The sequence below is a fragment of the Schistocerca gregaria genome, chromosome X, assembly GCF_023897955.1.
Source record: "Schistocerca gregaria isolate iqSchGreg1 chromosome X, iqSchGreg1.2, whole genome shotgun sequence".
Classification (NCBI taxonomy): Eukaryota; Metazoa; Arthropoda; class Insecta; order Orthoptera; family Acrididae; genus Schistocerca; species Schistocerca gregaria.
In genome coordinates, this window is record NC_064931.1 from 651,961,532 (window position 1) to 651,988,694 (window position 27,163).

A 27,163-nucleotide genomic window follows, 5' to 3' on the forward strand; every position below is an offset into this window, starting at 1 on the left:
CACTTCTTTTCCATCAGTAAGCTGGTGTTGTTCATTAAACAGGCAACTAATAATTAGACGATTATGCAAATAAATTTTACGATTTACATTCATTCTTAACAATAATTTGTGTGTGTGTGTGTGTGTGTGTGTGTGTGTGTGTGTGTGTGTGTGTGTGTGTGAGAGAGAGAGAGAGAGAGAGAGAGAGAGAGAGAGAGAGAGAGAGACTGACTGGGAGGGGGGGGGGAGGTGACAATTAAGAATAACATTGTTTCTATTTTATTCTTTTACTATTCTGACTTAAGCTAGGTCCTATTCATCAGGACTTCTTATTTCACTTATCCCAGACAGTAATAAACATGTATAAACCAAAATAAAAGATTTCAGGCATAATTTGAGTGCCAGAAAAATTTGTTCAAACTTCCAGTGCGCCTCTTTGATGATGCTACTTTTTAGGGCCTTATATGCTTGCATTGCAAAACCAAAACAACTTTTGTAGATAGTTTAGAAAATGCTCTTTCTAATGACCATAGTTTAGAAGTGTGTGGAGAAAACACATTTTTTGAAAAAATTGACTAAAAATACCCATTTTTAGCACTTTTTGAAAAATCGTCAACTTCACCCTAGATTTGTGAAATAATGGAAAGCAATAGGAGAATGAAATTTTTTATTCCAAGACCTTGTGTTGGTGAGTTATGGTGAGCAAAGTTTCATGTACATCCCACAATTACTTTTGGAGATATAAAAAACTAAAGTTAGCATTTTTTTTTAAACAGCTATTTTTTCGCCCAACTTTGCTTCAAATTATGTATACGAAAATTGCTCAGAAATCCTTTTCTTGATATTTTACTTTAAAGAGCTCTAAAAGTTGTGTACGATGGCCAAGTTTTGCTTCTTTCATGCAAATACTTACAGAGATATCTCATCTCAAAGTTGCTGAAAATTCAAGGACGCACTATAGAAAGCTATGGTCTTAAACAAGTGACTGTATCTCTGAAAGTATTGAATTTCTGAAACTGAAGCTTTACCAGTGTTCATTGAGAACATGTGCTAATGTTCATACAAAATTTCATCAAAATCCATGAGGGTCATGTGGGAGCTTCTAGACCACTTGGCATGGAATGACCCAGAGGGTCTGAATTTTACATTCCTTGTTTTAACACTTCACTGGTACCATGTACATTGTAACTGTGACAGTCTGTTCTGTAGGTAGTGCTTTCATAATAGCAATGGAGCATACTGTAGTAAGTATTTTTTTTTTTTTTATGAAGAACTTCATTTTTCCGAATGAAAACTTTTGCTCTAAATCTGAATATGTTAATTGAGATTTTTATTTTAGAGAAGTTGTTATCCATCGATGCACTTTCTGTTTATGATGTGAGTATTTCAAATGTGTCGATATGGATACACTGGGCTGTTGCAGGGTCAAAAATGATTCAATTTCGTTATCTCTTTTATTTCATAGCAGAGGCCTGGCACAATCTTTCCAGCAGGGTTTGACTGCAGAATGTGTTAGACATCCCATCTGAGGAAACGAACCTTCCTCAGGGTGATGGAATTTACATCATACTTCCCTGATCCAGCAGTTTTCATGGATGAGGATTTAGGTGTTGGTGAGGAAGGGGAATAAAAGATAATCTCAACACTCAATATCTGTGGGACAAAGCAGGAATAAAATCAACAGATACGCAAATAGAAACTGATTTGAGAATTACACATTACAGACACAGAATTAAGCAAAAACCTGGGTTAATGGGGCACTAATGTTAAATCTGAAATCTTTTACTGATTCAAGCATTCACATAAATGTTGACAAGTCTGCTGTGGAAATTTTAGAGTTATTTCTGGATGTGATACAATTCCTATTTGATGAGTCAAACAACTACACACTTTTTACAAACTTTTCAAATCCTAACATAAGATGAGAAGAAATGAGATGTTTCCTAAGCATTCTCGTCAGTAACAGGTTATACTGGGATTCCAATCTAGGCACAAGAAACAAATTTGTATGCATTGCCATGAGAAGAAATCATTTTAAACAAATTCTTAGGTGTCTGCACTGTAACAACAATAACAAGTTTGATGAAAAAGACAAGATGTGGAAAATTAGACCCTTTACTGGAAGAGTAAGAGGCAAATTTAATACACTTTTTGTTCCTAGTTCCTCAGTGACATGTCTTATGATGAATCAATGATAAAATATTTTGGGAGACACTCTTGCAGGCAGTTTATCAGTGGGAAACCCACACGATTTGTTTACACACCACCTCTGTATATCTTGTAAATTCTTCCTTTTGTCAAGGAAAATTGCTACGTGCAAATACAGCATATAAAAAGAGTTTGGTAATGCTGCTGCCCCACTCATTCAGATGGCAGATGATTTAAGACTGAAAACTTCCATTTAATTTCTTTTTTAGCAACCTATAAGCTACTTTCATTTAATTTCTTATTTACATGATTTGCTGTTCCATCATTCCTGAGAAGAAAATGTTTTGGAAGAACAGGCATATTAGAGAAAACAGAGTTCCCAAACCTTGGCCCATTTCTTCAAAGCAAGTACTAGTTAGAAAGGGAATATTTTGAATCTTCACTTTTCAAGGATAGTGGTGTTATTGTCAAAAGATGGATGGACAATTCAGTGGTTGCTGCGGCTTCTACCTGTGAAGGAGCTGAAACCATATCATCCACAAGAAGATATTCTGCAAAGGTAAAGTAGGCAATTCAAGTACAATGTCTGCAGCTTATTGCAACTTATAATAAACACATAGGAGGAGTGAATAGGGTGGATCAAAATATTGTCATTTACAGAACAAATATTTTTAAAAAGAAATTGTACTGGACGTTACTTTCTTGGCTCACTGACATACCCATACACAATTTGAGGCAGCTGAAAAAAGGAACAGGGGCTACAATTATGCAGCTTGAATTCAGGAGAGAATTTGTGAATCCTGTAAAGGGAGCAGGCAGGCCCTCCTCTATCAGTTCCACATGCAGATATAATTTGCATGCTCCAAGTGATAGAAGATATGATGGTATATCAAGAAGATTGAGAAAAAGAGAAGATGTGTACATTTGTACTGCAAAGTTCAGTTCAGTTCACAAAAATATAGGAAATGTGATGTAGAATTGAGTGCAGAATGTGTTGAAGTATACCACAAAAGTCCAAATTTTGCCTTAGCTGTAATAAAATGTACTTAATAAAAAATATCTGTAACTTAATTTCAATGCCATGGACAAATTTCAAACACGCATTACACACCTAGTGTGTTCACATGGACACATTATGTTACAGACACACTATGAGAAAGAAAGATCAAGTAATAGCTTGTTTGCATTATTTAGATGTATTTTGCATTATTTCAATGTATAAGAAGCTAATAAACTGAAAATAAAGTAAAATATCCAATTCTGAAAGATGTGGACGGCTAGGGGTTAAGCAGTTAACAGAATTATTAAACATGATATGCACTGTCCTGAAATGTGATGCAATCGATTCCCAAAAGTGGTAAACTATTTTTTTTATTAATCATGCACTTCTGCAAACTAAAATGTGTATTTCCTACTACTGTTGACAATAATGCAGCAGTAGTTGTACTGTATTTCTTACTCTTGTTGACATAGTGCACCAGAGAATAAACACTGTGCTAGGTTTTCATGCTGTTAGTTGTGTACCCACCACTAGAATCTGGTACACATGGTGTTAATCAAGTATTTGTTGGAGAAAAAAGATTTTCAAGCGTTGTTCTCCTGAATCTCTTTTATAGGTATTATTTGTTACATTCTGCCATATATAATCTAGAAGGAAATGTTCTGATAAAACTTCCTAGTGAACTTAAATTTATTTTATGCAAATATCATGCTATATTCAACTGGAACATGCAGGGTTACAAACGGAGTGCTTGGCCTCTTGATGTAAGAAAAAAGAAAGCCCATACACTGAAGGTGATGTTAAAGCTAATGGTTCTGGAAGAAGTGTAACCTCTATTGAGTCAAGATGAATGTTCAGTATCAGTTGTCAGCTTTGGCCAGTGACGTAACATTAATTGCTGCTGTCATGCTACCTTTTGCTGCACATATTCACAGCTTTCTTGTTAGTTGGCAAAGTTAAGGAATATGAAAGTACAAAACAGGTTGTGGTGATACATTCATATGGAGCTTAGCTTGAGGTATGGGGTAAGTTGGAAAGTGACAGTTTGGTTGAGAGCTGGCAAAGCCAACAAAAATGAAAATAAATAAAGCTGGTTGTGGTGACAGACTGAATGTAGCTTAGCATGTTTGTTTTTTTAAAAAATACCGATAACATTATGTTATATTTCCCTTACTGTTTGTGGCATTTGCCACATATTTCCTACGTCACTGGTCAAAGCTGATGCTTGTATCGAAAATTCCTCTACACCCACCTCTGTTTGCAGTAGTGAATCTTCCGCAAGTTTTGAGAATTTGTTGCTTCAAAGGATTTTTTTAAAAAGGTGGCAAACTTATGTCCAAGTGTGGTTGGTTGGACTTATTATCACAGGTAATAAACCCCAGAAGAGCACAGTAACTCACTACCAAAAAAAAGGACAAGCCTCCAAACAAAACAGGAGTACGCCAATAGCAAAAGAACCAGAAAGCTATGCCCGTGAACAAAGCTGTGGCAAGTACACAGAAGAGAAAAGGAAACTGAGTAAACTGATTCGGATTCAAATATATCTCTGAAGAGTGATGAGAGCCTAGATGTGTCAGGCTCTTTGAAGGATCCATGCCAGATCCTACTATAATGGCTAATGCAACACCTATAGATGGAGAAGATTATATCTTGGCTAAATTTCAAGGAGAAAAGAGATACTCATTCAGCTACAGGTATGTTTCAACCAAACAAAAAGTACTACAAAATGACACAGAATGAAAGTATTGTGATTGGGAAGAACGCCAGTTCCTCATGTTACTACAGGAGGTGGGAAGTTTCAAATGAGGAATCTGCTTTGTGTTTAATGGTCCTGTTGATGTTCATGAAATATATTATTACAAATAGAAAAAACCAATGAAGTAATTTTTGTAGTTCACTATTACATTTGTTTTATGCTATAATTATAAAAATACAGAAAAATACCCATTATATGTAGGCCTATATAATTTACTGGTTTCTCTATCTCATTTTTATGACCTCAACCTCTTGTCTTCATTGTACATAAGAATATCAGTGTATGTCATATTTCAGACCAGCTGTGTCATATTTAAAATTTTCAGTCAAAAAATGATAGCTTTCTAATTTTTTTCTGGTCTGCATTTGTAATAAAGATTTAAACACAGTGTCATTTTGAAGTAGTTTTTACCCGTTACATGTACAATTTTATCCTAACAAGTACCTGTACTTTTTCTGTAAACAATACAATAAATTTTATGATTTTGTATCATATTTAGGTAACCTTACCTTACAAGACAACAATTGGTTATAGTAAGGCAAGATAACACTGAATAAAATTTAATGAAATCTACAGGTGCCTTCATGAGGTTCAGGCCATGCTATATTTTTTGTTTGTTTGTTTGTTACGGAAGGACACTTTTTCTGTGAAATCTAGGTAAAAAACTTTAATTACAAATGGAAAACTAGGGCACAACATATATTCTGCAAACTGTTACAAGCAACAGGAATTTCTTTATGCATTTAAATAGTGATATTATGTTTCCATAATTTCAATATTAATTATTTTACTGAGCATTAAGGAAGGACAAGAAAAAGCACATTTTTTTATACTGGAATATAAAGATTAATTCCTGCTCTGATGTTTATGTTTCACTAAGCAAAATTTTTAATTGGTTAACTGCACCTGTTTAGTACACAAATAAGGGCATAATAGATTTTTTAGCTCTTAGATTAAATGCTGCATCCAAGAAAGTGAATAGCTGCAGTGTTACGGAAGGATGTTACGGAAGGACATTTTTTCCCAGCTATACAAATTTGACTTTTAACACAAAATACATCGTTGTTTATTGAATTTTATAACAATAAATGCTATCATACATGTTACATATTAATTTATCATTGAAATTAAAATTATGTAGCATAGGAAAGTGAAATTATTGTTAGTAAAATATAGACTTTGTACATACATAATTTAAAACACTGTTCTGAGAAAGTACCCTTCACATTTAAAAAGGTAACACTGGAAAATGGTTTATAAATGTCAAAATAATTGAAAAAATATATACTTAGGCATAACTACTTGCTTAAGAAGGCATGAGTTATGTTGCTGAGATATTTCTTTTTTGTTTTTTTTTTTAAGAAAGTACCAGAAAAAAAACCTTTCATTTATTCTTCATAAACATCAACAGGATCTGAAAATTTAAAAGTAAGTCTTTCAGAACTACCATTAATATGTGGTTCACTTAACACAGAAATAATGTCAGCAGGAGAAACATTAAAGACATCATTATGGACAATTTTAAATGTGTTTTTAGTATTGTCTGTTGACTTCATTCCCATCACTTCATAAATGTCCTTATCAGCATAAAACTTCTGAATAATGCATGCATACCTGTGTACAACAGCTGTATCACTAAACACTTTGGAAAGTAAAAATGAACCATTAGACAAGGTTGAATCATTTGTTAACTTGCTTTGAACTACTTGGTTCTGCTGCTGCTTGAAAACATTTGCACTCTGAATAAGTTTGTAGGTCCTTCCACTACTATGCTGCATGGAAAAAACAGAATTTTCCAAAAGTGTGACGTGTTTTTTATCAGAAGAGGGTTGTGCAAAATGATATTTTCGAAGGCCACTTATAGGCAAACGGTTATTCCATCGGCTTTCCAACATTTTCTTTACTGATTCAATTCTTGACTCTGGAACATAAACCACAATAATACTTTTGGCAAGATCTTTTGCAGCTGTTGCAAATTCTTCTGCATTATTCACTACTATTTTTTCCCAGAGTATAGAATGAAAAATGACTTTCTCCAGTTCCCCACCGATGTCATCATGTGGATCCTTTCCATGAGCCATTTCGAAGTATCTTCAATCAGCTGTTACACCAAAATCTTTTTCATGAAAAAGAAGATCACAAACAGAGAACCGGCTTTTGAACTGACTTGCACCTCCATCACTAAAGTAATGGACATGTGAAATTGGAAACCCAACTTTTGTTTTCAGATGTGCTAAAACTGCCCGATTGAAAGCATGGACACTGTCCTTACTATGTTCTAAAGAATCAGATACAACACAGTAGTTTATGTGCTTCAGTTCAGGACACTTGTAATACACAATGGCTGTAAAAATAGACACACTGGGTGAACACCAGTGAGCCTGCATGATCTGATTGATGTTTTATCGAAAAGTTTTCGGAGAAATCCTCTAGTACAACAATGTCTGTTTCGGGAATGACACATCTACATCTACATGACTACTCTGCAATTCTCATGTAAGTGCTTGGCAGAGGGTTCATCGAACCACAATCATACTATCTCTCTACTATTCCACTCCCGAACAGCGAGCGGGAAAAACGAACACCTAAACCTTTCTGTTCGAGCTCTGATTTCTCTTATTTTATTTTGATGATCATTCCTACCTATGTAGGTTGGTCTCAACAAAATATTTTCGCATTCGGAAGAGAAAGTTGGTGACTGAAATTTCGTAAAAAGGTCTCGCCGCGACGAAAAACGTCTATGCTGTAATGACTTCCATCCCAACTCGTGTATCATATCTGCCACACTCTCTCCCCTATTACGTGATAATACAAAACGAACTGCCCTTTTTTGCACCCTTTCGATGTCCTCCGTCAATCCCAGCTGGTAAGGATCCCACACCGCGCAGCAATATTCTAACAGAGGACGAACGAGTGTAGTGTAAGCTGTCTCTTTAGTGGACTTGTTGCATCTTCTAAGTGTCCTGCCAATGAAACGCAACCTTTGGCTCGCCTTCCCGACAATATTATCTATGTGGTCCTTCCAACTGAAGTTGTTCGTAATTTTAGCACCCAGGTACTTAGTTGAATTGACAGCCTTGAGAATTGTACTATTTATCGAGTAATCGAATTCCAACGGATTTCTTTTGGAACTCATGTGGATCATCTCACACTTTTCGTTATTTAGCGTCAACTGCCACCTGACACACCATACAGCAATCTTTTCTAAATCGCTTTGCAGCTGATACTGGTCTTCGGATGACCTTACTAGACGGTAAATTACAGCATCATCTGCGAACAGTCTAAGAGAACTGCTCAGATTGTCACCCAGGTCATTTATATAGATCAGGAACAGTAGAGGTCCCAGGACGCTTCCCTGGGGAACACCTGATATCACTTCCGTTTTACTCGATGATTTGCCGTCTATTACTACGAACTGCGACCTTCCTGACAGGAAATCACGAATCCAGTCGCACAACTGAGACGATACTCCATAGCTCCGCAGCTTGATTAGAAGTCGCTTGTGAGGAACGGTGTCAAAAGCTTTCCGGAAATCTAGAAATACGGAATCAACTTGAGATCCCCTGTCGATAGCGGCCATTACTTCGTGCGAATAAAGAGCTAGCTGTGTTGCACAAGAGCGATGTTTTCTGAAGCCATGCTGATTACATGTCAATAGATCGTTCCCTTCGAGGTGATTCATAATGTTTGAATACAGTATATGCTCCAAAACCCTACTGCAAACCGACGTCAATGATATAGGTCTGTAGTTAAATGGATTACTCCTACTACCCTTCTTGAACACTGGTGCGACCTGCGCAATTTTCCAATCTGTAGGTACAGATCTATCGGTGAGCGAGCGGTTGTATATGAGTGCTAAGTAGGGAGCTATAGTATCAGCGTAATCTGAAAGGAACCTAATCGGTATACAATCTGGACCTGAAGACTTGCCCGTATCAAGCGATTTGAGTTGCTTCGCAACCCCTAAGGTATCTACTTCTATGAAACTCATGCTAGCAGATGTTCGTGTTTCAAATTCTGGAATATTCCATTCGTCTTCCCTGGTGAAGGAATTTCGGAAAACTGCGTTCAATAACTCCGCTTTAGCAGCACAGTCGCCGATAACAGTACCATCGGCACTGCGCAGCGAAGGTATTGACTGCATCTTGCCGCTTGTGTACTTTACATACGACCAGAATTTCTTTGGATTTTGTACCAAATTTCGAGACAATGTTTCGTTGTGGAACCTATTAAAGGCATCTCGCATCGAAGTACGTGCCAAATTTCGCGCGTCTGTAAATTTTAGCCCATCTTCAGGATTTCGCGTTCTTCTGAACTTCGCATGCTTTTTCCGTTGCCTCTGCAACAGCGTTCGGACCTTTTTTGTGTACCACGGGGGATCCGTTCCATCTCTTACCAGTTTATGAGGTATGAATATCTCAATTGCTGTTGCTACTATATCTTTGAATTTGAGCCACATCTCGTCTACATTCGCATAGTCAGTTCGGAGGGAATTTAAATTGTCTTTTAGGAAGGCTTCTAGTGGCACTTTATCCGCTTTTTTAAATAAAATTATTTTGCGTTTGTTTCTGATGGATTTGGAAGAAATGGTATTGAGCCTAGCTACAATGACCTTGTGATCACTAATCCCTGTATCAGTCATGATGCTCTCTATCAGCTCTGGATTGTTTGTGGCCAAGAGGTCAAGTGTGTTTTCGCAACCATTTACAATTCGCGTGGGTTCGTGGACTAACTGCTCGAAATAATTTTTGGAGAATGCATTTAGGACAATCTCGGAAGACGTTTTCTGCCTACCACCGGTTTTGAACAAGTATTTTTGCCAACATACCGAGGGTAGGTTGAAGTCCCCACCAACTATAACCGTATGAGTGGGGTATTTATTTGTTACGAGACTCAAACTTTCTCTGAACTGTTCCGCAACTGTATCATCGGAGTCTGGGGGTCGGTAGAAGGAGCCAATTATTAACTTAATTCGGCTGTTAAGTATAACCCCCACCCACACCAATTCGCACGGAGTATCTACTTCGACTTCACTACAAGATAAACCACTACTGACAGACACAAACACTCCACCACCAATTCTGCCTAATCTATCTTTCCTGAACACCGTCTGAGACTTCGTAAAAATTTCTGCAGAACTTATTTCAGGCTTTAGCCAGCTTTCTGTACCTATAACGATATCAGCTTCTGTGCTTTCTATTAGCGCTTGAAGCTCAGGGACTTTTCCAGCGCAACTACAACAATTTACAACTAAAATTCCGACTGTTCCTTGATCCAAGCACGTCCTGTAATTGCCGAGCACCCTTTGACATTGCAGCCCATCCCGCACTTTCCCGAAGCCTTCTAACCTAAAAAACCGCCCAGTCCACGCCACACAGCCTCCGCTACCCGTGTAGCCGCCAGCTGAGTGTAGTGAACTCCTGACCTATTCAGCGGAACCCGAAACCCCACCACCCTATGGCGCAAGTCTAGGAATCTGCAGCCAATACGGTCGCAAAACCGTCTGAGCCTCTGATTCAGACCCTCCACCCGGCTCTGCACCAAAGGTCCGCAGTCGGTTCTGTCAACGATGCTGCAGATGGTGAGCTCTGCCTTCATCAAATCAGATAGCCGCTGGAATCCAGAGAGAATTTCCTCAGATCCAAAGCGACACACGTCATTAGTGCCGACATGTGCCACCACCTGCAGCTGGCTGCACCCTGTACTCTTCATGGCATCCGGAAGGACCCTTTCCACATCAGGAATGACTCCTCCCGGAATGCACACGGAGTGCACACTGGATTTCTTCCCCTCCTTAGCCGCCGTATCCCTAAGGGGCCCCATTACGCGCCAAACATTGGAGCTCCCAACTACCAGTAAGCCCACCCTCTGCGATTGCCCGGACCTTGAAGGCTGAGAATGATCCTCTGAAACAGGGCAGGCGGCTGCATCTGGCTCAGCCAGAGACAGTGCCTGAAACCGGTTTGTCAGACGCACTGGGGAGGCTTTCTGATCAGCCTCCGGGGACGCCTTTCGCTGCCTGCCACGCCTTGGAACGACTTCCCAATCAACCACAGGCGAGGGCTCAGCCCCACTACGGGCAGCAACCGGGGCAACCACAGCGGCGGACCGATCTGGGGACAGACGGGATGAAGTTGACATCCCCGTGATACCCGAGTCCGGCTCCCCACAGTGGTGCCCATTGGCAACAGCCTCAAGCTGCGTGACCGAAGTCAGCGCCGTTTGTAGCTGTGAGCGAAGGGATGCCAAGTCAGTCCTCATCCGAACACAGCAATCGCAGTCCCTGTCCATTCTAATCGATGTTTAACAACAGTTACCGAAACACGAGTCCGTGCCTAGATAACGCAAGCGGAACACGCAAAGAATGTATCAACTAACCTGTACAAATGCCTAACGACTGCGCTACAATCTGCTGAATTTACGATTACAGTAACTAAAACTCGAAATTGCACCTCCTATACGAAACTCGCACATAATTTAAATAAGAATCTACGAAGTAAACACTAAAGCGCGATGCTACACCTGCAAATACTATAATACGCCCGAAATATATGAATTAAACAATGCAAGTACCCAAAAACACGCAAAGAAATTAATTAAACTATCTAACAAATAAGTAAGCTAGGGTTATACGACTTGCTGCTGCAGCTGCTTATCCAACGGCGGCAGGGAGACACGTTTTAACGTGCGCAACTCAAAGTGTTACCTACGTGCAATGTAAACATGCCTGGTCAAAGTCTGTAATTGTAAATAAAGTTGTACCTTTGCTTCTGACAACTTTGCATTTCTTGTTTCTTTGTAGGACCTTTTTCTAGACACCATTTATGAAAAGTTATTCTTTTGTTTGAATCTAACCCTTCAAAATAGCTGTCAACATTTGAAGTGCCACACTATTCACAATTCCTGCCTATACAGCTGATATTGGTGGAATCACAAACTGTTTTCCCAAGTACTTCATCTAAACTTTTTGGTATGCTTGGCACATGCTTGTTCAAAGACCTTAATAACATAGCAGCATTTTCATGATAAGTGCAGACACAAACTTTTCGATCTCTTAGTGTTATATATACCGCATGCTTTGGTCGTAATTGTTTAAATTTTGACTGTCCAATGGGTAACTCTTTGCAGAAAAGTTCTAAATTTCTTTAATATTGTATAACAAAAATCTCTTTTGCCTGTACTCTTTACCACATTTAAGAGAAATGAATTCATTTCTGCCAGAGCACTGCCAGCTTATATTATCTCTTTCATAAAATTGTAGCACCTTCTGTATTTTTTGATTTGGCACAGAATCCCTTCTTTTTTTCTTTCAAATACTGATTGTTTTGATTTTGCATTCCTAGAAGTAAAGCCAGCAACTTAAAAAAAATTATTAAGTTTTTGAGGTGAAAAGGGTTTGACGAGTTTTCCAAGAACTTCGGCCTCCTTGGAAGGTTATTTTGGGAGACATCTCTTGATCCTAGTGGTAGCTTTACCTAACGTGCTAGGTGACATTTTTAATGTTGGATTTGCACTGGTTTGACGAGCAAGGGTGCATTGTATATTTTTCTTATCTTTTTCATATTTTCATAAATGACCCATCTTTCCCTCAGCTATTAACTTCTGTCGTTTTGCTTATTTTTTCTTGTGATCTTTTTGACAATACACTTCCGCTGTTACTGGGTCATACATTTTTCATTTTCTGCATTCCTTAGCACGCTCGGCACCAGTTTTGGCCATCACACCTGCACATATATTCAAGAATCTTGTTAAGTCTATAACTGAACCAAAGAAGCAATTGAATTTACATTACATTTCCAAAAATTTCATAGTAAGCCATTGATGTACATTACATTTTATTTGCAAGCTCAAAGAGTGAACATATGTTCAGCTCAAAGGAGATATGCCATGTCTGTTTAGAGTATGAAGTAAAAATTACAAAGCCAAAAAATTGAGAAATGCTTTTTACATGTTTTTAAAAGTGTTGCACATAACAATGTCACCTAGTCTTTGCAGAGTAGGCTATGATATTCCTTCACTGTTAATAATTATAAAAATATTTGAAAGATGTCAGATAAATACTAACAATATGCCTCAGCATGTAAATATTTGATACACTTGCTCATATAGCACATGAAATTATAGCCTACATTCTTCACTCAGGCTTTTGAAGTAATCAGGCTTGTTCGAAAAAAATGTTTCAGACTTATGCATAAATAAACAAACTTTGTTTACATTAAACTAATACTTACTTTCAAATTGTTTATAACATTTATAACTAGCAAATTTACACTTCCAACACGAACAGTGACTTGAAACCTATACAACAATGGAGAGAGAGAACAGAAAACTGGAGAAAAAACATCTGACAATTGTTTCATTGCCTAGCTAGGTAAAGGCATGCTGTGAGTGGCTGGTTTCTATTTTAGAGGTAAACTCAAATATACATTTATAACAAATGTCCTTCTGTAACAAGTTTTACAAAATAAATATTTATTAAATAGTCATGTTACATGAGGTTTTATGGTACTGAAGACATCGTAAAACTCTTCTATTAGGAAATTATGGAAAAGAAAATTTTATATTAACTGTTCATTATATTTTATATTATGTCAACAGTTTGTTACGGAATGACATTTACAACTTTGGGGGGAATTTTATGTCTTTGATAAACATATCAAATTCCTTCTTTTAATACCAATTTAGTCCTGTTAGGCTAACTTAAGTGTCCACATAGATTTTGTTACAGGATCATCAATGTGTGTGATACAAATAATAAAAATGAAATGTCCGTATGTAACAGAAAATATTTTATTGTTTCTAAATGTGTGAGGAAAAAATCACACTAATATTTTTTTAAAAACGAGAATGACTATACCATATGAAACTACATAGTTTTCTGAACAAAATAGCAGAAGTTTTTTGGTGATTAAAAGGTTTTTGAATTTCAGTACTTGTGGCATACAATGTCATGGCCTGACCCATGAATTTCCACTCTTTCCCACTTCTACAATAATTAATACTGCACCATTCAGTCTTGACAACACACAATTTCTGAAATCTGGATCTCGAGGAATAATAATAATAACTGCTAAGACTTTGTAATTCAAACAAACTGGAATCTTGTCTACTATACTTCATTCAGCTAGAAATATAGAGCCTGACAAGCCTTCAGATAAATGAATTTCCCCCGTCTGCAAATGACTACGTTTTAAACAGAACTGGGGAAATGAGACAAAATAAACATGCCCATAGCCACAACACATGAAGCACATATAATAGCATCCTGTATAACTCGACAAAAGTTACTTTAGTGATTCGTACAAAATTCAGATAACTCACTCGTATAATCAGTCATTCAAAACAGCAGGGGCAGAAAAAAAGGTCTGAAAATAATAGGATACTGGTTTTACTTTATAAACGGTGATAAAGGATTAGTCGTAGAAATTACTGGATCAGAAGAACAAATGGACTAACCTCAAGATACACGGATCTTGCTGCTACAAAATGATCAACATCAATTGCAGAAGCTGCTGAAGCAAAGCAAGCGCTGTATCATGTATAAGATACAGAGGCGAGCGAGTGCACGGGACTTACCCTAGTTCACTGCTAGTAGCGTCACGTCATCGTAACGCGCCTGCATATAGTATTGCACCACATTTAACATAAAAGTAAAAATTAAGATTTGTGTGTAAAACTTTGTTAAAGTATAGTTCTATGTAATAATGTTTCAGGTAACAAATCTTAATGTTATAAAATTAGTAGTTTACGTAAAATTCACGTTTTGAAAGAAAAATAGGAGGTGCTAAATAATGACGCTAGGAAGCCAAAATTTGGTGAGAAGGTGCAGTAAGAAGTCATTAATGAGTGGTGCTGGTTTCCAAAACCATAAAACTAAAATTGACTCCAGAATCCGCGTTTTTCGGAAAAATCAGAGGCGCGAAATAATAGAGCTACAATATTGAAAATTGGTAGGATGCTTCAGTTCACCCTAATAATAATAATGGAAATACCACAATCAGTTATCTCTTCTAGTTTTTTAGTAATTTAGTAAAAACTACTTTTGTGAGTAAAATGTACATAAGCATTATAGATTAAGTACTTTAAATTTTAATGATAAAACAAATTCTTTAAGACCAATGATCAGATAGGACAATTAACAAAGCTACACCAAGTTTTAGTCTTGTAGCATAATTAACAGCTGATACAAGTCTTGATAAAGCTATGGTTCAGAGGTAACAATCTACCGTTAGTTCCATTGTAAAAATTCTAGAGAGTAAAGTTTTAATTTTAGCGGGCTGAGATTTTCTACGTGCTTCTGTACTGCTCAGATGTATGTATACAAAAATTGAGAAGTTTGTAAAGCTATTATTAAATGTGATATTTAAGATTATGTGCCTGAGATAGCGATCATTTGGAGGCTGCAGGCATCTGCATAGGAACGGTAAGAACAGATGCTCTCTTGGCGGTACGCGCCGGAGCTATATAAAAAGAGCGGCAGAGGCAGTAGTAAGCTCACTCCGCATTAGACCAACGCCTAGTCCACGCGAGCTTAACGTCCGATCGCGCCTCGCCTCGGGTGACGTCATAGCGGGCTGTGACATGCGCGTACTTAGCAATGTAAACGGACATTGAAAATCGCGAGGACTGTACACCGTCCTGGATCGTTTAGACTTCGGTAACAAACTGTTATTGTGCCGTCCGTGTGAAGTATAATTCCGCGTGGCAAGTGGTGGCTAACTCCACTTTTAAGGCGAGCATTAATCTTTTTTTTTAACATTATTGCGAACTATTAATAGACCACCGTTAGTTAGAGTAATGAACTATTCGGGAGGAACTTGCTGTAGAAGTCGCCTCTGAACTATTAAACGATTGGCTGAATTAACAATATTTAATGTCTTTAGCATTTTCAGAAGTTTCGAGTAATTTGTGTGAGCCTTTAAGATAATAAAATCTTGTTTGGAACTTTAAATTTTATTGAAGCAGCCCTAATCCCGTGAAGAACTATGGATATTTTTCGTTTAGCTGGGCTGTATAGGAATGTGGCCGTGCAGACTGGGAACTAAGGTCAGTAAGTTTCCCTTCGCTTTCTGACTGGCCACCAAATTAGTTGCCAGGCTCGCGTGATTTAAGGTGGCAATGTTCAACTTTCATTCAACATTAAACAACGACTTCTTCGCCGTCCCACATATGTTGCATCGGCAATAGTCTGTTACGTGAAATGAACATTCAAACAACTCATTCTACCAACTTCTTCGCCGCCCCACATATGGTGCATCGGCCGGGAAAACTGAATTAAAAGCAAATAAAAGTGCTCGATGTGTGAAAGCGATTGGTATAAATTAACGAACTCGGTAGGCAATAACGGGACACTGAATTGAACTAGTGTGGGAACAGTGTTACCAGTAAAGGCGGGTGTAGTGTATAACAATAAGTGTCTACCGCTGTACGTTGGTTAGTGACGATGGTGAGGAAGGCGACGATGCTGGATCGCGGCTGCCGACGGCGCTGAGACTAAAGGAAGACGGTGCGTCATCGCGGAGCTGCGCTGATCTGCGAGACAGCTGCCGGCTGCGCCGAGCGGTCAACGGTGCCTTGCTGCCCCCCCCCCCCCCCCCCCCTGGAGCTATTGCAGTAGGCGATTCCTGTGGCGGTACTCGACGCTACAGCTGCTGCTGCTGCCTTCAATACGTCGCGACGCGTCGCATCACGATTGCTGGTACACCGCGACGACATCATTCGTCGAAATCAAGCATTTAAGTTAAGTCAAAGACTTTTAAAATATTTATTAACTGCTGCTAACAAACTAAAAGATATGGAAAGTAGTGTACATTTCAGAAGGGAACCGGTCTCTGACCAAGAATCCTCAGGATCAGGAATTGAGTTTAATGAGGATGGTTCCATTAATCCCTCAAATATTGAACTAGAACGTAATTTGTCACCAGTAAATTATGACTTTAATTTAAATGAGAGTGCAGGGATGCAATCAATAAGTGAAATAGAAGTCAAAAGGGAGCCAGTAGAGTTGCTAACTTTGTCAGGTAGTGAAACTGAGCTCAATATATCTCCAGCTCAGTCAAGTCAAGAGATACAAAGTATCAAGGTAGAAGCTCCGGATTGGATGCAAATACTGTTTGCCAAACTCGAATCAAACCAAAATAAAATTGAGGCTAAAATTGAAAATAGTAATAAAAAGTTGGAGAATAAAATTGAGGTTAGTAATAAAGAACTAAAAGAAGAACTGCAATCAAAATGGAATAGTTTGAATTATAAGATAGATGCTATTCATCATGACATTCAAGTAAAAGTAGGGCAACAGTTAACTAAAATGCATAGTACTTTCAAATGTGAAATAGATCAAATTAAAAAAAATTATCAAGAGGCAGATGAACTTTTGGAAGTGAGGTTGTCCGAAAGATTGAGCAACGAGTCCAAACTTTGCTCTGACAAAGTTAAAGAGGTACAAATTAAAGTAGATACTTGTCAGAAAAACATTGAGAAAGTAAAAGAAACCTGTACCGAAATTCGTGGTGCAGTGGAACAAAGATGTTCTGCCAGGATAGAAGCAGTAGAGTCACAAGTAGAGGAATTAAATACTAACATTGCTAACCTAGAAAATAGAGTAACCTCTGTTAATTCTAGTCATTCTACTGTACAGCATGTGACTTCAGTTGACGCTGCTTTTATAGGGTGTCGACAGTTTTTGCGCTTTGATCCTGATAAGTACATTCACCCTCTTGAATTTTGGAATGACTTTGAGGATGTTCTCCCCAACACTTGGTCAGAAAGAGAAAAAATTTCATTTATAAGAAGTCATTTGTCAGGTGATGCTTTGCGATGGTCAGCGGATGTAATGATCAAATGTAAAACTTTATCTGAATTTAAGTCTGCATTTCTCAACGAATACTGGTCACATAACAAACAAAATGATGTGTTAAGGGAATTCTGGAGTGGTAAGAAGTTTTTCCCAGGGCGTGAATCAGTAAAGGATTTCGCTAGGAAGTGGGTTTCAAGACTGTCACATTTGACAGAAAAGATGAAGCCAGATATGATCATTATGGGTTTAGAAGGTAAGCTGCCGTGGTACTGGCAGAAGAGGATCATTTCCGCCCCTAGAGATAATATAGACAAATTTATTGAATATCTGGAAAGAGTGGAAAGAGAAGCTGCTGCTGAGGAGCAGGTGCAGCAGAATAACAAATCTTCTAACAATCACGTACAAAATAATGGAAACGTGAACGTTAGAAATATGGAAGTTAGGCACACCAAAACAAACTATCGAAACCAAAGCCGTGGCAGAGGAAGAGGGGGTAAATACTCACCACGCTTTCGTAACAACTACTATGACGAAAGTGGAGAAGTAAATATTATGCCATTAAGACAAGAAGGGAGTCATGATGCTACTATATCTAGTGGTGTCACAGATGAACACAACAGGCCGCGTGTGGGAAACTAAATCCCGTCTATGAGGAAACTGGCGCTCACCAGGCGGTAACAGTAACACAGCCAGTAACGGAAACACAGACAATCAGCCAACATACACAGACAGACAACATGGATGACGAAATAAATACAGATAATACCAGTGATGTGTTAAGCCACTCTCACAAAATAGTGGATAGTATTTTGGATACACTAGAAAAATGGGTCAAGGAAGAACAGAAACTCAAGGTAGATAATGGGGAAGAAATAGATAATGGGTTTGAGTCTGATGGGAATAATGATGAAGTAAAAGCTTACATCTTCGATGAAAATGGCAATCTAAAAGCTGAAGTAGAAGTAGCAGAAGTAGAATCAGTACTGCAAAACTTTAGAGAGGAGGAAATGATGAATGAAGGGGGTAGAAATAGTAACGAGGTGAAAGAATCTAGTAGCTGTGTAAACGTGCCACAAATGGTTGAAGGTGACGACATTCTTATGAACAGCAATATTGCGCAGGGACGCAGTTGCTCAGAGGTAGAGGATAGTTTGGCTGATGTGCAGCAAAATAAAAGTAGAAAAAGTCGTCAGATGCTTCGATTTAAAGTTAGTGGACAGATTAGAGAAAGCAGCTAAGATTATAGAGCATGATGAGCCCCAGGATGTAAATGTAATTGCAACTGATCAGAATTACTTTAGCTGGAAGAACATAGAACGAGATTTATTAGACGAGGTGTGTGAGCAACCTGTTCAATGTAAAATAACTCACCCTGTTATCAAAGTAAACATATCAGGAGTCACTGTGCGTTGTCTGCTTGACAGTGGCAGTGAAGCAAGTGCTTTATCACAAACATTTTTTGACACCATACCCAATAAAGAGAAGTTAACAGTTATGAAAGTAAGTGGCTTAAAGATTATAGGTGCTACTGGAAAAGTCTCTAGACCAGTTCAACACGAAGCTTTGATACCCATTGGTATAAATGACGTAGTAATAGATCATCCTTGTTTGATTGTGCTAGGCTTAAGTGTTGATATGTTGATTGGTGCTGATTTCTTATCAAAGTACCAGGGAAAGATCAATTTTGATCAGAACAACTTAATTTTAACTTTACCTGACTCTAAAGTGATAAGAGAGTCTTTTATAGGAAGTTATATAAGCGGTAGTAATGAAACTTGGGAACTGCCTATTAGAGTAATAAAGAATAAAGGATACTTGCAGGAAAATTTGGTTTTCAGTGAGAATGAGGAAAGTGCTAAGGTTGAAGAGAGACACATCCTAAAGGAAATAGAGGAAAAGGTACAATCAACAAAGCAAATTGCTGACGAACAAAGATCAGAGTTAAAGAGTGTGTTAACTAAGCATAGTAATGTATTCTCAAACGCACCTGGTGAAGTTAAAGGTTATGAATGCCATTTGAATATCAAGCCTGGGAAGGTATTTTTTAAGAAGCCTTATCCAATACATGTTGCAAGGAAACAAGCAGTGCGAAATGAAATTAAACGTATGTTGGCATGGGGTGTCATAGAGCAAGCAATTAGTGAATACAATAGTCCTCTTGTTGTAGTGCCTAAGCGTGATGGAAGTGTTAGATTAGTATTGGATGCACGCTGGTTAAATGAAATTGTCATCAGAGAAAGTGATCGTCCTCAAAATATGGATGAGTTAATTCAAAAGTTCCGAGGGGTTAAGTACTTTACTTCCATGGACATAACATGTGGTTACTGGAATTTGCCGCTGGCTAAGGAATCACGTAAGTATACAGCATTTTTGTATGAAGGAGTATGCTACCAGTATAAAGTAGTTCCGTTCGGATTGAATATTTCAGTGTGTGCCTTTGTAAGAGTTATGGCTCATGTATTAGGACAGGAATTATTAGATCAAGTAACCATTTACGTAGACGATATTCTGTTGGCAACTTCCACATGGGAAGAACATATCAGTCTGTTGGACAGGGTACTAGAAGCTCTTGAAAATGGAGGTATGAAATTAAAGTTAGAAAAGACTGAATGTGTAAAGGACAGATTAAAATTCCTGGGCCATGAAATTAGCAGAGAGGGTATATTACCTGATCCATCCAAATTATCATGTATTGAAAAGTTTGAAGCGCCCCGAAATAAAAAGCAACTCAGGTCAATGTTCGGTTTGTTTGGATTCTACCGACGTTTTGTTAAAGATCATTTATTTAATGATCCATGTTTACTCAACCTGCTAAAAAAGAATACCCCATGGGTTTGGACTCCAGAATGCCAGTCTGCTTTTGAGGGATTAAAAGATTGTTTAATTAATAGTCCGCTCTTGCACCATCCCGATTTTACAAGACCCTTTTGCATGTCAGTGGATGCAAGTGGTTATGGGATTGCTGTAGAATTGTTTCAGCTAGAAACAGAAGGCGACCAGGAGGTTCATAAAACTATTGCTTTTGCAAGTCGTTCATTACAATCTGCTGAGCGAAATTATGCTATCTCAGAATTAGAGGCACTAGCCATAGTATTTGGTATGCAGAAGTTTGAGCACTATTTGTTAGGACAGAAGGTAATTATCTATAGTGATCACAAAGCACTTACATTTTTGAAGACTTGTAAACTAAGGCATCCAAGGTTGACAAGGTGGGCCATGTACCTTCAGCAGTTTGATCTTGAAATTAATTATATACAGGGAAAGAGCAATTTGGTAGCAGATGGGCTATCAAGAAGTGCTGAATTATGGAATGAATCAGAACTTCCTTTGGCAGAAAGGAATGAGGTAAGTATGTTGACAGTACATGAGCTCAGAGAGGAGAGTGCCTTAAAGAAAGTATTTAAGAATTTAAGACGAGAACAGAATGAGGATGATCAATTGAAGCTAGTTAAAAGCTATTTAGGGGACCCTAATTATCCAAAGGTAGCACAATATTACTGTCTACACAAAGGAATTTTGTTCCGTAGGAGGAAGGTAACTTTAGCAGAATGGAAAGTGTGTTTTCCTTCACAGCACGTAGATCTGCTAATAGATTATGTACATCTAAGGTATGGTCATTATGGTACAAAAAAGTGCATTGCTAAACTAAATGAGAAAGTCATCTTTGATAACATGCATCGTAGAGTTGCAGAAAGGTTAGCATCCTGTGTTATTTGTCAAAAGGTAAGAGCAGTAAATAAAATAGTGCAAGGGGATATGCATCACGTAGACCCAAGTGAACCCTTAGAGTTATGTGCAGTTGATCTTTTTGGACCTCTCCCGACATCTAAAGGAGGATGTACGCATGTTTTTGTGGTGATTGATGGGTTTAGTAAATATGTTAAACTGTATCCGATTAAGAGAGCCAATGCCAAAACACTTGTAGATAAATTGGAGAAAGATTATTTTGTGAAAATTGGCAAGCCAAAGAACCTATTGTCAGATAATGGTCCTCAATTTGTATCAGAAAAATTTAAGTTGTGTCTTGAAAGGAGCGGAACTCAGCATATAAGGATTTCAGCATACTTTCCGCAAGGAAATATGAGTGAAAGGGTTATGCGAGAACTGAATAGACTATGTAGAACCTACTGTGCTAGGAAGCATTCAACATGGGCTGATCATATTAAGTATTTTGAAGAGATAATTAATAATCTGAAACACGATGCCACAGGTTTTGCTCCATGTGAGCTGATGTTCAATCAGGAACCACATAATATCATTCCGAGTATGATTGACTTTCCAGTTCTAAGTCAGAGTACATTGGATGAGAAGAAAGCACAGGCCAGGGCAAATATACGCAAAAGAGCTTTAGATAGGAAAAAGAGGCATGATGCAAGGGCTTCCCCCACTAGTTTTAAAATTGGTGAGCTAGTGCTGGTCAAAACAAAAGAAAAATCAAAGAAAATTTCTGCAGAAACTAAAAAGTTTATGCATGTATATCATGGACCATTTAGAATAGTAAGTAAACCTCATGCAAATGCCTATCGTTTGGAATATCCAAAGAGTAAGAGAGAACTAGGTCTAAGAAATATTGTGGATCTAAAGGAATTTAAAATTAACAGTAATTAATTACTGTAGGGAGTCTGCCACTCTTTGGCGGATACACGGTTTGGCGTACCGTGCAGTCCCAGCTGGGTGAAACTTTATTTCCTTTTCAAGTTTCATTCCCTTCTTCTGGTCTATCATAACAGGTAAGAATCACATATGTCTTCATGTTGTATATATGCTATTAGGTTTTAAGTATTCTTAGTAAGGATCTACCTAGTGAATGGCAAAACAAAAGTCTGAGTACCAATAAGAGGCAAACATGGCTAAAATAAATAAATTAAAATATTTCATGTAATTGTAAAGGGTTAGAAACTACAACTAAGAGAGACACTTTGCAGTATACGAAGTACGGTATGAATATGAATAATCCATGAGATTATGCAGAAGGTAGTATGTTGCTAGAAATAAGGTTGTCTGAAGGAAAACAGCGTAAGAAGGTAATGCTCATAGAGGCAAGCAATGGCGTTTTAGAATTAAATAAATGGAGATGTGTGGAAGTGGTGTGAGGATCGCACCAAATATATAGAAACAGGACGTCAATAGGCTGACAAAAGGAAAAGGGAGAAAGAAGTGGAGAAATGAAGTATTTTGAATCTGGAAGAAAAGGGAGAAAATGAATAAGGTGAAGAAGTGAAGTAAGTAAATTGAAGTAAATGATGTAGGATTAAAGAATAATTCCCTCACGTCTCGTGAAATGGTGAAAAACGCTAAATCTTGCTTGAGGCAAATAAATAGTTAAACAGACAACAGAAACACACAAATATTGGAAAATGCAGAAATTTGGAATCGGTATACTGAAAATAACTAATTTCTTTAGTAATTCATACAATAAAGCAAAGTGCTGGTCAGCAAATGACTTCTTTGATGAACTAATCCATACGATCATTAAGCCAGAATACATTAAAACTAAAAGGTTACTCAATTTTCTAAGTGGAAGCAAGATCTTAATATATTAATTTGCTAAAAGAATTTTCACTATTTAGGAACCTAAAAGATTGTTTATGAAAGAAGAAAGTAGGAGCTATTGTATCAGATACGACTTAGTGCTAAATGTCTTTCTGACAACTTCACAATTAGTAAAATAGTGCCAGAATATAAACTATAAAATGTACTTTGTCCTACCTTAGATATAAGTTGAAAACAGAAACTTAGACTGTATTGTCTGTTTCTCAGGGACATGCAGGCTGCATGAATGACTGACAACAAGCGGTAGGGAGATTGGAAGTAGAGACGCAAACCACAGTGAATACAATTTCCTCCCACAATTTTGTCAATCAGTGAAATTAAATGAGTGTTACAATAGGACACCCACCACAGTGCCGAGTATTATAGTAAGAGAAAAATGTGAGTGCGTTGCAGTGATAAAAGTCGTGTGTATTTTCTTTTTCAGGAAGAGACTGATTTTAAAGAAAAAAAAATAACTATTTTGTAACCATTGAAAAATTTATATTTCCATGTAAATGTATGTAAATAATTTGTGAATGTCTTCTGTACTAGGTTTTCTATGTGTATATGAGTATGGTTATTTTGTGTATGTAGTAATAAGGAATTTCCTAAGAAGAAGCAACTTAAGTTGAAAGAGGTATACTAAAGTAATCCATCGCTTGTTTGTTCTTTTAGAAATTTAATTTTGTTCAAAAATAGATTTTCACGAAAATTTAAAAGGGGGTGATGAAGCAAAGCAAGCGCTGTATCATGTATAAGATACAGAGGCGAGCGAGTGCACGGGACTTACCCTAGTTCACTGCTAGTAGCGTCACGTCATCGTAACGCGCCTGCATATAGTATTGCACCACATTTAACATAAAAGTAAAAATTAAGATTTGTGTGTAAAACTTTGTTAAAGTATAGTTCTATGTAATAATGTTTCAGGTAACAAATCTTAATGTTATAAAATTAGTAGTTTACGTAAAATTCACGTTTTGAAAGAAAAATAGGAGGTGCTAAATAATGACGCTAGGAAGCCAAAATTTGGTGAGAAGGTGCAGTAAGAAGTCATTAATGAGTGGTGCTGGTTTCCAAAACCATAAAACTAAAATTGACTCCAGAATCCGCGTTTTTCGGAAAAATCAGAGGCGCGAAATAATAGAGCTACAATATTGAAAATTGGTAGGATGCTTCAGTTCACCCTAATAATAATAATGGAAATACCACAATCAGTTATCTCTTCTAGTTTTTTAGTAATTTAGTAAAAACTACTTTTGTGAGTAAAATGTACATAAGCATTATAGATTAAGTACTTTAAATTTTAATGATAAAACAAATTCTTTAAGACCAATGATCAGATAGGACAATTAACAAAGCTACACCAAGTTTTAGTCTTGTAGCATAATTAACAGCTGATACAAGTCTTGATAAAGCTATGGTTCAGAGGTAACAATCTACCGTTAGTTCCATTGTAAAAATTCTAGAGAGTAAAGTTTTAATTTTAGCGGGCTGAGATTTTCTACGTGCTTCTGTACTGCTCAGATGTATGTATACAAAAATTGAGAAGTTTGTAAAGCTATTATTAAATGTGATATTTAAGATTATGTGCCTGAGATAGCGATCATTTGGAGGCTGCAGGCATCTGCATAGGAACGGTAAGAACAGATGCTCTCTTGGCGGTACGCGCCGGAGCTATATAAAAAGAGCGGCAGAGGCAGTAGTAAGCTCACTCCGCATTAGACCAACGCCTAGTCCACGCGAGCTTAACGTCCGATCGCGCCTCGCCTCGGGTGACGTCATAGCGGGCTGTGACATGCGCGTACTTAGCAATGTAAACGGACATTGAAAATCGCGAGGACTGTACACCGTCCTGGATCGTTTAGACTTCGGTAACAAACTGTTATTGTGCCGTCCGTGTGAAGTATAATTCCGCGTGGCAAGTGGTGGCTAACTCCACTTTTAAGGCGAGCATTAATCTTTTTTTTTAACATTATTGCGAACTATTAATAGACCACCGTTAGTTAGAGTAATGAACTATTCGGGAGGAACTTGCTGTAGAAGTCGCCTCTGAACTATTAAACGATTGGCTGAATTAACAATATTTAATGTCTTTAGCATTTTCAGAAGTTTCGAGTAATTTGTGTGAGCCTTTAAGATAATAAAATCTTGTTTGGAACTTTAAATTTTATTGAAGCAGCCCTAATCCCGTGAAGAACTATGGATATTTTTCGTTTAGCTGGGCTGTATAGGAATGTGGCCGTGCAGACTGGGAACTAAGGTCAGTAAGTTTCCCTTCGCTTTCTGACTGGCCACCAAATTAGTTGCCAGGCTCGCGTGATTTAAGGTGGCAATGTTCAACTTTCATTCAACATTAAACAACGACTTCTTCGCCGTCCCACATATGTTGCATCGGCAATAGTCTGTTACGTGAAATGAACATTCAAACAACTCATTCTACCAACTTCTTCGCCGCCCCACACTGCCAAACAACAAGCAGCAGACTCAGCTAATAAAACGTAGGCTGATACGTGTGCATAATGAACGCACACCAACAACCATGTTAAAAAACCAATTACTCCATGAGTTAAATTGTCTGATAATGACTTGGCTAATCGGTTGTCACTTGCATTAACCACAAAATCCCCAATCAGTGGAACAATAGCCAACAAACAAGCTACAACATACGTCGTATAACCCATCACAACATTGGGATAACATGTCACAAATGTCAACACGCATTTCAATTCTTGCCCGCTTCAGGCAAAGTTCACACTTCACACTTTCACAGGTAAACAGAAACGTCAGTTATCATCTTTGTTCGAGCCAGTGGAAAGAGAAACTTAAATGAGTACAGTACAACGGGCGTTCGGCTGAAACCGATCGAACATTAAAGAAAACTGTCATAAATCCTTCTTAGGTGATTTAAATATTGGTTCACATGCTCCCGGAATAATATATAAAGTGGTGCGCTATGGGATTCGAGTACTATATTGAAAGCTGGAGTAGCTTTTGATTGTTACTAAAAATCTTAAGCTAACGACGACACAATCTTTAGCAAATGTAACATTCATGATTAAAAAATAATGAAACACTGAATAGTTTAAGTATTTTTTCACAATTTGTACCATGCTTTGTGAAAATTTATTCTCATGATTAAGTACAAACATTTGCATATGTATTTTATCGGATGTTTCGGAAAATCGGACAAAGGAAATCCGTCCAACTGCAGTAAACCGTAAAAACACAATTTCATGGCAAGAGATGCAGAACAACAGACATACAAACACCGCGTAAAATACCTAATAAATATTTTCTCTTGATGATAAATGTAAAGTCTCGAAATGTATCATAGTAAGCATAAAAATACATTACCAGCGGAGTGTTTCATTATTCAAATTATGAATGACAGTTGCAGGCTTTCCAAGAACATCAGTTGTGATGAATGAAATTGAGAAATGTCGTTTCTCAATTAAGAATACAATATGCAAACGCGAGGGGCCATTTTCATGAGGGCAAATAAAAATGTTTGCTGGAGCATTACCAAAAACTTGTCATTATTCTTTATGTCCTCACTCTGTAGCCCATGAAGCAAATTCCAGTGAACTCTTCGAGTTTCTCTTCTTGCCATTCACTGTTTCATCCCCAATCGTTTCGAATTATCATTCTTTTCAAACAATGTGCTCGTCACCAACAGATACTGCCGACAGGGGATTCACTGTTTGGCTAACGATTCCAAACAACTACGATATAACTTTTTGCGATAGTGTAATCACTTGAGTGATGGAATCTGGTTAAAGAAGTTTGACGAAATCCTTGACATAGATCTTTTACGGTGTTATACGGGCCGCGTGCTTCATTCGTTTGTGTGAGCTGGCACATTGGTGACGTAATACAGATGTGTATTTATGGTTGGACACCCCTTCAAATGGTTCAAATGGCTCTGAGCACAATGGGACGCAACTGCTGTGGT

The 27,163-nt window shown here is 37.7% G+C and overlaps 1 protein-coding gene across 1 annotated transcript in view; it reads right to left on the reverse strand.

Moving 5' to 3' along the window:
* Positions 1–25,998, reverse strand: part of LOC126298255 (transmembrane protein 267) — a 33,912-nt gene extending 7,914 nt beyond the window's left edge. Inside the window, exons 1-2 of the mRNA XM_049989558.1 lie at positions 25,652–25,998; positions 14,340–14,395 (exon numbers count right to left, since the gene is read on the reverse strand). Of these exons, the coding sequence (XP_049845515.1) occupies positions 14,340–14,395; positions 25,652–25,892 (297 nt within the window). The 5' untranslated portion in view covers positions 25,893–25,998. The remainder of the gene's footprint in view (positions 1–14,339; positions 14,396–25,651) is intronic.
* Positions 25,999–27,163: the final 1,165 nt, after the last annotated feature.